The sequence below is a fragment of the Vipera berus genome, assembly GCF_964194415.1.
Source record: "Vipera berus genome assembly, chromosome: 5".
Lineage (NCBI taxonomy): Eukaryota > Metazoa > Chordata > Lepidosauria > Squamata > Viperidae > Vipera > Vipera berus.
The window spans coordinates 42,369,575-42,381,702 of NC_138207.1; the positions used below are offsets into that span (position 1 = coordinate 42,369,575).

Genomic DNA, 12,128 nt, shown 5'->3' on the forward strand with positions numbered 1-12,128 from the left:
GTAGGGCGACAAGTGGTGAGGGAGGTGGAGAGTGACTTGTTCTTACTGGATCCAATGCATTTTTTTTTTAAAAAAACCCACTAATTATAGTGTCCATCAGATGTGTTGTTCTAATGTCTAATGTTTTTCAATCTTAAAGTTACAGTATCTTTCTAAACTTGCCATTGACCTAGAAACCATATTAGATGTACCCAACTGTTATCTATGAAATTGCATGAAAGATGAAGTGACATAAAAAGATTTAGTAATGTATTCTTTATGTGCAACACTATGTACTTTAAACTCAATAAAGATCAGGCATGCATATACAGGGCTTAATATTTAAATCCAAAATAGTACCGTCATCAGACAAAAATAAATCCATAGGAGAATACAAGCTGATTGAACAGAGGCACTGCAGCAGTGGTGGGATTCAGCCGGTTTGCACCACCGGTAGCTAATTTTTTGTTGCCCAGGCCCAGAATGGACTTCCGGAAGCAGCATCCACACAGAGAACCAGTTGTTCACATATTTGAATCCCACCGCTGTACTGCAGATACTACCTGACAGCTCCTCTGCTAGCACATAAAGTCTCAAATCCAAAGCTACGTAAGTTTTATTTTGCTATAACTGCTAACACCAAAAGAAATGAGGGCAATTTACACTGTTAAAAGTCATAACACTTCAATCACCAGAAATTAAATACAAAACACACAACTCTTACATGCTCACAACTATCACACAAGATATTCATTTTAGTCTCTGCCTGCTTTATAAAGTATATGTAAGAACTTTTTTTAAGCTTTCCAGAAAAAAAGATATAAAAATGCCAGTATTGACATCTACATCATGGAAGGTCTGTGGGGAAGTTACAATAAAAATGCTACAAAGAACAAATTTATTTTTATTTATAATTCCAGATTCTCTACAAGAAGTTATTTCCTCAACTTTTAATTCCTTTTTATCTTATTTTTCTTGGTTTAAATTATTGCTCTGTGGTGATAAATTACAGATACAAAGCTGAGCAGGCAGGCAAAAGCAAGATTTCTTACTCCTTCCTCTATGTCCAAGAGGTAATAGCTGCTCCTGAAGTCACAGAAGCTGCTATAGAAAAAGCTAAATGCATTTCTGGTCTATAAAAGAGCCACTAAGAAAGAAAGAAAATTTTGTAGAATTGCTTCATTAAAAGATCTTGCTTTTTCTGATTTAGCCTTTTAGAACTTATCTCAACAGATGAAGACTGCAGTTGATCAAATGAAACAAACTTGATAGGAAAGAAGAAAATATTTGAATCTCTGAATCAGAAAATGTTAGATTTAAACGCCTTAGACTTAAAATATTGATTCTCATGAAAAAACAATTATTGAATTTGCAGATTCTGACCAATAATGCATTGCAGATATTGAAATAATATCAAAAGGAAATAAAGATATTCAGGATGAAATGACCACTGTGTGCATAAATAACAGGACTCATTTGACTGCAATTAATTTTTATTTTCCTTTTTGAACAGTTTTTTTGTCCTTGGATACCAGGCGTGAAGGAAAGACTGAAGAAATGTGGATTGGGACTGTTTTTTTTCTTAAGAGAATACTTCTCATATACTTGAGAGGGAAATGGGCCACCAAGAGTTTCTGTAATATATCCCTTCCGGGATATTCATTGTAGAAGACCCTGTGCTAAAAGTTTTTTTTTCATTTATAGCCTTATATACTATTGCTTGATATCTTTTTTAAATATGTTGCTAAATATTTACTAGTGGCTCTGACATAAAGTTCAGATAATATCATTTTTATTATCTTTTCTATACAATCTGTTTTTTTAAAAAAATCAACAAACTTTGGATATCAGATTATTAGCCAATAATTTAGAAATACAGTTTAAAAACTGGATGAGTAGTAGTAGTTTTAGTGGATACTGAAAAGCCCTTTAACACAAGTAGTCCTTGACATACAATAGTTCATTTAGTGACTGAAGTTACAACAGCATTGAAAATAGTGACTTATGACCATTTTTCACACTTCCCAATGGTCATGCGATCAAAATTCAGATGCTTGGCAACTGACTCATATTTATGACAGTTGCAGTCCCTGGGTCATGTAATCACGTGACTTTCTGACAATCAAAGTCAATGGGGAAGGCAGAGTCACTTAGCAACCATGTTATTAATTTAACAACTGTGGTGATTCACTTAACAACTATGGCAAGAGAGGTCATAAAATGGGACAAAATGCAGTTATCATCTGTCTTGCTTAGCAACAGAAATGTTGGGCTTGGTTGTGATTGAGGACTACTTATATAGAGCAGTGCAATGGATTTCCTTATTTACTATTAAATGGATTATGTGGCAGTCCAATCTCACAACCGGTTTATTAGAAGTAAAATTATTTCTTCATCTGTCAGAAATCTTCAAAAGTCACTCTTTATTACCTTATATTCCTTTGCTTGCAAGAATAGGAACTGAGCGGCCAGTTTGTCACCTAAGCTTAATTTTATTTTATTTTATTTTAATTCCATTTATATCCCGCCCTTCTCCGAAGACTCAGGGCGGCTTACAAGCTTAGCAGTAGCCTTCATTCTATGTATATGCCTGTGTGCTGGGAGAGAATGACTGGTCCAAAGTCATCAGCTGGCTTTCATGCCTAAGGAAGGACTAGAATTTAAAGTCTTCTGATTTCTAGCCTGGTGCCTTAATCGCCAGACCAATCTGTCTCTCTCACTGTTAAATTAGTTGTATATTTCATATGAAAGTATGAATTAAAAGTATATTTCATACACTTCATACACTTTCTGAGTCCACTAATATAGCTATAGACATCAGTGAAAATTGGTGCTTTACTTGATCCTTTCAAAAAACCCCAAAACCTAAAATTAAGTTATAATTTCAACACTGAAGGCTACAGAACATATTTGAAAGATCCTCGGAGAAGTATAATTTGTTCTTTATTCTTATGAAAAAATTACACTCTGGGGTGGCTCAGCTAGGAAGGTAGTCCTCAACTTACAACAGTTCATTTAGTGATCATTTGAAGTTACAACAGCACTGAAAAAAAAGGACATGACTGTTTTTCACACTTACAACCACTGCAGCATCCCCAAGGTCACATGATCAAAATTCAGCCACCTGGCAACTAACTCATATTTATGACATCACCTTTTGCAACCTTTGACAGCAAAGTCAATGAGGACGCCAAATTCACTTAACAACCATGCGACTAACTTAACAGCTGCAGTGATTCACTTAACAATGATGGCAAGAAAGGTCGCAAAATGGGGGGAAACTCCCTTAACAACTGTCTCACTTAGAAACATAATTTTTGGGGTTAATTATGGTCATAAATCGAGGACTATCTGTAAATTCTTTTTTTACTACGTGGGCTATTACAGGATATAATATTTGGGATCAGCTTATTGCCAATTAATGTTTTAAACCAGGTATTCCTACCCACTTCTGGAAGAAAAAATGAAAGTATACATATCTATAACATCCATTTATAGCCTGTTACAATTTCTCTAATTTTAGAGCACTGTTGTATTGCAGCCTAACTTGTTCATGCAGATTACATGCAAAATGTATCATACTATACCTTTGCCTTCTCAGTCCATAAGGAAAAACATTGAAAGAGAAATGGCAAAAATAATTATGGGGAAAAGTCAAGAGTAACCATATCCTGTTATTTCCAGTAAAATATCCCTGTTCACTAAGAGAACTATTGAAATCAGTTTCTCTTGAGGCATGGAGACTTCAATGTAATTGTAAGAATGAAAATAATGCAACTCATACATACAAGATACCTTTGAAGTCACTAACAGAAGCAATGACCCAAAGCCACCTCTTATTTCAACATATGCTTATTTTTAATCTGGAAACCAATAAATCTTTCAATAAGCTATTGCTTACATGTAGCATTTTCTATTAAACTCAAGATCTAGATAATTGACCATACTATTTTATATGCTCAGATATATTTCTGCTGATATTGTTATTCAAAAATTCCCAAAGGTTCTGTTCCCATGACATGGTTACCCATATTTAACTGTACCATACTTTACTCGTTTATCTCAAATGTCTGCAGTTGCATGATATATCAATAAGCTAACCTTAAAGACAGTGCGTACCATACTCAAAGCTAAAACAAGGATTTTGTGCTTCAATGTGCTGTGTAAAGAAAACTAGAGTAAGGTTCTACTATTTAAGAGATTAGCAGGCACTCATACTTACCAAATATCAAAGCTAGACCATGGGATGTTCCGACTGCTATAAGACTTGATGTTGCCTAAACCAAGCAAAGAACTATTAGATCGAGAAGCAATATATAGTCGATGTAGTTCAAACAATTCACAAATATTAAAAACCATAAGCAGGAACTGATTCTAGAAGCAAAAAATCTGGGGTGTGTTTGTATATTCAACATCAGCTAAATAAAAGATACCTTATATTAGGTATACCAAAATGAGAGCCAGTTTGATGTAGTGGTTAAGATAGCAGACTTAAAACTGGGAGACTTGAGTTCCAGTCCTGTCTTATGCACAAAGCCAGTTTGGTGACCTTGGGCCAGTCACTTTCAGTTGTGAGGAGGAGGCAGTAGCAAACCACTTCTTAAAAACCTTTCCAAGAACCAAAAAAAAAATCAAGTATAAATAATTCTATAATTCTTTTCAAACTTACAATTGCAGTGGGTAAACCTGCATCCACTTTGGCCTACAACAATAACAAAAAGAGAGAATGAAAATATTAGCAATTGTTTTTAAAATACAGAATACCTAAAATGATATAACTTTAGACTTGCAAGATTCACTTTGGTTTTTTTTAATCTGAATTCCCAAATCTATCAACCAGTCCGGAACAAATTATACATACCTAAGAATCCTGAGGCTAGGAAAAAAAACTGAACAAGTCTCTCACATTAAAATCATCTCTGGTACCAACCTTTATTTTAGCAACATAAAATAAGGACAAAGTAGAATATATTTGATGCAGTTGTCTAATTAAAAATAAAAAAAGCATTAACTACTGAGCTATTAATCAACACACCCAAATAATTTTCTGTCCATACATGGATTAGGAGATCATGAGTAAGACAGATTATAAAATCCCAAGACTTGCAGTAAAAAAGAAATTATTTTATTCCAAGTTAATGTATTATTGATGTTAATTTGCTACAGGGGCAAGCTGAAAGAAAGAGACAAAAGAAACTTACTGCTGCAGATACTATTTGGGTAGAAATACCCTTCAAAAGTGACAGTCGTATAACTGAGCCATGGATGGAGAAAGAATCGCGGAGTTTCTTCTTTCTATATAAACAATAAAATCAAAATGGCATTTTATTTTATTTTTTGCAAAATGAATCAATACTATAGTTTACAACAGTTTGATAGAGTCTATGTTTTTTTAAAAAAATAATCATACAGAATCTCTGTAATATCTCTGAAATTACACCTCCATAGTCACAGTGATTAACATGAAGGTGCAGTATTCAGGCACTTCTAGTGTTTAAAAGAATAATTATGATGCAATAGTTGCTATCAATCTAATCTAGACTCTGAGTCAATATTCATAATTACCACAATTCTGATTCTTAAAGTCTTTGGAGTCTTTGGAGAAGGGCGGGATATAAATGGAATTAAAATAAATAAAATAAAATAAATAAAGTATCTAACTGAATTAATCGGCCAACAGTTACCTTTTTAGGTGCGATTTATCGCCACTATCAGAGCTTGCTACTGAAGAAGTATCATATGAATGAGTGTCAATGTTATCAATGTTAAGAAGAGAAGGATCCTCAAGAACAAATGGCTCTTCTTCATCATCAGTCTAAAAGAAATAACATATAATTTTCTATAAATCTATATCTATACACCAGTACAGTAATAGTATTATTTAAGCTAGTATTGATTATATCAGGTTTGGGAATTGCATTTACCAGGAACACATAAAGCACCTGGCTGAAGATAGGGCATAAACACAGGACATGCTTATGAAACAGTACATTTCGGGGGGAGCGGGGGAGACAGACAAAAAACCCATAAATAAATGCAATCCTTATTAAATTAGCGTGCATCTTTTAGGGGCCCTGTTTTCATTTACTAAAATAGTTCGATCATAGCATTATATTCTAGCCAATAAAAAATCAGATGTTTGAGAAGCCTGCATATGTTTTCTACTTTTGTGGCAGAAAAGGTGAAAAGGAAATGGATGCCACATTTGGCAACTTACTTCATTTAAAATACTTTCTAATGTTGGAGGAGTATCAACTTGAGGAATATCGAATTCTTTGTCATCAATCTAGATGAAGAAATGAAAAGAAATATCTTTAAACTTTATTATCAGGATGTAAGCTGTCAGCTTTTCATAGCACAATTTATCATACTCATGACTATTCTCTTTCTAAAACTGATACTTTCTAAAGGAAGTTTTCAAAAGCATATAAATAAAAAAAATCTGAGCCAGGGAATGGTATCGGCAGCTTCTGAACTTTTACAGGTAGACACTCACTGATGACCACAATTGAGCCCAAAATTTCTGTTACTAAGTGAGATGTTTGCTAAGTGAGTTTTGCCCCATTATGCACCCTTTCTTGCCACAATTGTTAAGTTAATCATTACAGCTGTTAAGTTAGTAACACCACTGTTAAGTGAATCTGGCTTCCCCACTGACTTTGCTCATCAAAAGGTCACAAAAGGTGATCACGTGACTCCAGGACATCGCAATTATCATAAATATGAGTCAGTTGCTAAGGGTCTGGATTTTGACCATGGGGATGCCTCAATGGTTGTAAGCATGAAAAACAGTTTTCAGTGCTGTTGTAACTTCAAATAATCACTAAATGAACGTTATAAGTTGAGGACAACCTGTATTTATGCAGCATTCTGAAGCCCTGTTGATTTGCCTTTTTAAATGTGGGTTCACACTTCATTCAAAATCATTTTGCTGCTTGGTTTAGACATATCTTGTGAGAATTCAGCACTGTGAATGAATTATGGTTCAAGATATTATCTGAGAGAGCCACCTGATGTAGTGATTAAGGTACCAGGTTAGAAACTGGGAGATCATGAATTCTATTCCTGCCTTAGGTATGAAGTTAGCTGGGTGACTTGGGCCAGTCACTCTTTCTCAGTTCTAGGAAGAAAGCAATGGGAAACCAGTTCCAAAGTTTTGCCAAGAAAACAGCAGGGAAGAATCCAGGGACTAGCCAGCAGTCAAAAGTGACTGGAAGGCAGAAGAAAAGGAAAAAGGAAAAAGGAAAACGTATTCTGAAAGGATTACAATTTAGGTAACAAACTATGCTTAAACAAACCATGGTGTAGCATGTCATGTGAACAGACTAATTTTTAAAAAAATAATTATCTGGCTATAAGCCAAGACTACTCTTCACATGTATGGCTACTTACAGCTTCTTTATGCTCTGTTATACAAAACACATACAAGCAGTACGTATATGCAATATCACATTTCAAATAGTCATGGCAAGAAAGCTGTTACATGCATGGCATTCTGTATGTGTATATGTGTGTGTGTGTCTATCTGTGTTTCTCTGTATGTCTGTGTATTTATGGTTTGATCCAAATATTTAAAGAATCAGCAACATTAAAATGTGATTAATAACAAAAATGTGAAATGAGTTATTCTAACAAATAAAATTTATTCCAACCATTATTTTGAACACTATTATGAACACTTATGAACACAGTATGAACATATTACATACTGTAATATGAAAGACAACATAACAGATATTCCTTCCCCCCCAAAAAAGCTGTGAAAAATGCAGAATTGTTTTCAAATAAGATCTGTTCTGCAAATAGTAATATATGCCTACAACTTACCAGCTCACTCTTTGATTCTAACTCTTTGCTCAATTCAGTAACAGATAATTTGGGAGAAGGGGCCTCTTGTTGACTGGATGCATCTATCATAGAGAAACAGCCTTGATCTGGATCAAGGCTTTGAGTTCCAGTTTTGAAAGCTTCTTCCATCTTTCCTATTTCCAGCAATAATAATCAGCCAGTTGATAGAAACTTTAAAGTGTTTCTGCCCAACACTTTAATTGACATAGCCTGCAATTAACAATATCGAAACAATTTATCATTTATGGCACCTCTAATTAATGTCAGTACTTTTACAAATGCAAATTGTAGAATAGTAAAGTAATAGTAAAGTCCATACATATTAGATATTACTATGAATCAGATGTGTTCTAATATTCAGAAGTCAGTTGTGACACTACACCCACAGCAGAGGTTTCAGATGAAATACCAGTGTGCCTGGGCAAAAGTGGATGGCTTCATTCATTCTTTCAACTTTTATATCGCCAAATCTTATAAGATTTTTAGTGATTAGCAATGTTGTAGCATATAAAACATGTACAGTAAACCATAAAATATCCATGATAGGCAAAATAACAATAAAACATCCACAGTAAAAACAAATAAGCATAAGAAATTCTTTATTCACTGAAACTTTCAAACCCAAATGGCATCCGAGCAATCAACAAATCAACCAAAAAGAACCCTGTCTTGAGCATCTTCCATAGTGAAATCAAAGTGGAACCTAGTCTGTCTACAACAAAAGCAACTTCAAGAACAGGTCATTAACAAAAGTAAAGAGTCCAGGAGGACTAAATCACAAACTTGTTTCTTGAAGAATAATGCTTTCCCAACAAGAGAACAGTAAGCTGACAAAGTCTTTAAAGCAATTTAGAAATGGCTTTAGGGAAAATATGAAAGTCATTTAGAGGAAACAGAAGGAATAAGCCATTAAAAAAACCAGAATCAGAGTAAAACTAGTGTGAGAAAGTATCCCATCTTGATTTTGTTTGGCGATAGATGGGAGACAGAGAAACTTGGAGAGACAGAGAAACTTGGAGAGGCTTTCAAGGTCCTATTACTATATCCTATAAAAACATATCATATTCCTGAAATCCTTGCAATGTCTGTTTCTTCATCTAGCCTATCTTGAAGGACAGACACAGACCCTAACAGACATCACGCAAACCAGCACAACATCAATAGCATTGCCAGCATAGTCTGGGGTAGCTCTATAACATTGGGTATCATTGATGTACTAATATTATGCCCTGAAGAAATGGATGGCCTGTATCAATGTCTTAATGTAACTGAAAACTAGGAGAGAGAGAAGTTAACCCTGAGACACAACACAAGGGAGCAACACTGGGATGAACTCTCCTTCCATCCACAGCTGATTAAAACCTTGTTTATTCCAAAGGAATGGAACCATTACAAAATAGTGACTCCAATCTCCAGAACTCAACAAAAAATGAGGTTTGCACTTCATAATCCATTTGAGTTTGATAAAGAACCATTAATGACTACTCTTTCCACACTATTGAGGACCCACTTTAATATCATCAGGTCTAAGTTTTAATAGCTTATAAATCAGAATATCATGGATACTTTAAATATTTTGTTGAAACCAATATATACTATGCATACAGCATCTTCATAATCTATGTAGGAAGCTGCCATATTTAAAAAAGGTGAATCTTCCCAAGTACTGATATACTGACAGATCTGTAGCTCCCCAGATCCTTCTTTTTCCCCTTTCTAAACAAGCAAAAATCTCTCCCTTCCATCAATCTGCCTGACACATCTGTTCTTTAGGATTTTTCAAAAATACTTTATAAAGGTTCAGCCACATTATTAGCAGGTTTTTCAGTACTTTAGGATAAATACTCAATGTCTTTAGTTTTCCATTCAATCTTGCCTGATTCTCAGACCCTGCAAGTTTACTTGGCAAGATTTTTTTCCGGAAGCGGTTGGCTATTGCCTACTTCTCACTGTGGGAAGTCAGCCCCACCCCCCAGTGAAAGAAATATTTTTGGAAATATTTAAAAGGTAGAATATATTTCCCTAAAGGATTTTAAAAGCAGAAATCAAACCCGCCCCCAAGTCTCTCTGTCCCAAACAGAAACCAAGTCTGCAAAATTGCAGATGTGATAATCTTGTCAGAAAGACTGAAGTCAGGAAACTGTGATTAGGATGAAAGATCCCTAGAATCAACAATCCCTCACACAAAAAATCCAACAGTCATCAGCCACAGCCCCAGGGAAGCAGGATTGACCTTTGGGACATAATAGGATTAACCCACCACCATCAGAATACCAGAAAGGCACACTCAGACTCAGGTCAAAGTTCATGCCACAGGAACAACTCCAAACAAAAGGCTCAGCAAGTCCTTAACAACTTGGACTTCTGTCTGGTGGGAGGAAATTTACTTATGTTTGTATTGCCTGTATTAGTAACTTCATCTACCTTTAGTAAAGCTCCAGCCTGATACTTGCCCTGTGTCATTAAAACTTTGTAGGAACAGCTTCCAGCAAAATTCCAAGGGGGAAGGAACCAGGCCCCCTCCGGCAATTTGCAATTCATATGCCCTGACAAGGGAAGTAGCAGAAAATAGATCTCTAAATCTAAGTCCTGAATATCTTGCACTAGTGGACTCAGATTGGGAGTCCTAGGGCTCACTATGTGCAATTTAAGAAAATGTAATAGCCTGGCTTGCATACTGGCTAACCTCAATCAGACATTGCAAACCTGATGCACTGAACTAAGAGCTAAGGCAGGAAACAACCCTTGAAAATGGGCAGCCAGTGGTTATGTACTGATGAAGACCATGGCTGTGAAGAATTTTGAGTAGTGTGTGCTTCAAAACCTGACTGGAAGCTCAAAGTGACATCCAACATTTAAAAAGAATTGGCACAGAATATTGGACAGTATGAGACAGGAACTCCAAACAAAAGGCTCAAGAAGGTATAAAAACCCACTCCCTACATGTGCTTTCTCTCTTTTCTTCCAGAGCCATCTTTCTATCTGGCTGTTTTCAATAAACTGCAACCTTCTTTCTAAAGCAGTGGCCATGTTGTTTATTCTCAGCTTGGACTGAACCATGATGACTTTTCCTTCAACACTACTTAGATTTAAACAAACACACACACACACACACACACACACACACACACGAATAGATACTCCTGTACCATGTTTTAAAAACATCTGATTTTACAGAATCATTTTATTACAGAGTATAAGGCCATTCAATCCAATCACCCGCCGAATGCAGGAATCCACTATTAAAGCATCAATAACGCGAAAACCAGCTTCAGCCATGCAAGACCAGGAAGGATGAAAAGACTGCAAGGAAATAATAAATGCAATACATAACGAAGAGCGATACAGAACGTGGCACTTCCAGCCGCTTTAAAGGAAGGTCCGCTGCTTTACACGAAAGGCTCGGCTTCCTGGGTGCCCTGGCTACCGACGGACAGCTACTGCTCTCGAGTTCTCGGGAGAAAAACTCGCGGTTCCCTCCAGCCACAGCGCCCTGCCACGGCAGCAAGCCATCCGGTCCCCTGCCCCCCAGCGAGCAGAGAAGAAAGCCGACTCACCAAACCACTTTCCCAGGAACCCCTTTTGACACTCGGTTGTTGTGGCTGCCACACCCCCAGCCCCTTTCCAGGCTTCACTTCCGCCCGAAGTCGAAGAAGCTGTTTCCCCCGGCGCGTTCTTAAAGCGCTCGCCCTGACTCATATCAAAAGAGCCTAGTTTATATAGCACCCTCTTCTGGCATCAATGAAAGATGCAAGTGCTTGCGTGAAATTTACCGTTGTCAATCCAAAACAGCTATAAGGCACGGGTGTCAAACTGGATCGCGTCACGTGACGTATCGCGACGGGTTTTTTTTTTTGCCTTTGCGGAGCCGGGGCGGGCGTGGCCTGCGCGTAACACATCCGGTCCGCATCCTGCATAAGGCATTTGAAACAGTTTTTGCAATGCAGTAATATGGTGCCTACAAATGTATGCAATAAAGGGGGCACATCTTGGGCCTATTCTGTCTCTCTTAGTGATAACGTAAAACCATTTCAGGATGTCATCCTGTACTTAAAATTGCCTCAAAATATATCCCAATGCTTTCAATGGATTTCAATTTCACTTATTTCTCAGAATGGGAATGGATTCAAACAATGCCATAATTAATATATTGGTCATTTTAATTTTATATACATCTACATCAACATAAATCATTTTTATGCAAATGTTTATAACAAATTCAGTAAGCAATGAACAGTTTTAAATCCGTATTCTTCATTTTCCTTGTATTCAATTCTTTTTTCAGTATGTATACTGCTTTA

The 12,128-nt window shown here is 36.2% G+C and overlaps 1 protein-coding gene across 3 annotated transcripts in view; it reads right to left on the reverse strand.

Moving 5' to 3' along the window:
• Positions 1-11,460, reverse strand: part of VPS8 (VPS8 subunit of CORVET complex) — a 94,883-nt gene extending 83,423 nt beyond the window's left edge. For all 3 annotated transcript variants that reach the window (XM_081328388.1, XM_081328389.1, XM_081328387.1), the window contains exons 1-7: positions 11,385-11,460; positions 7,807-8,037; positions 6,197-6,265; positions 5,664-5,794; positions 5,181-5,274; positions 4,649-4,681; positions 4,202-4,256 (exon numbers count right to left, since the gene is read on the reverse strand). In XM_081328388.1, coding sequence (XP_081184514.1) covers positions 4,202-4,256; positions 4,649-4,681; positions 5,181-5,274; positions 5,664-5,794; positions 6,197-6,265; positions 7,807-7,956 — 532 coding nt within the window. In that variant the 5' untranslated portion in view covers positions 7,957-8,037; positions 11,385-11,460. The remainder of the gene's footprint in view (positions 1-4,201; positions 4,257-4,648; positions 4,682-5,180; positions 5,275-5,663; positions 5,795-6,196; positions 6,266-7,806; positions 8,038-11,384) is intronic.
• Between the last annotated feature and the right edge of the window lie 668 nt (positions 11,461-12,128).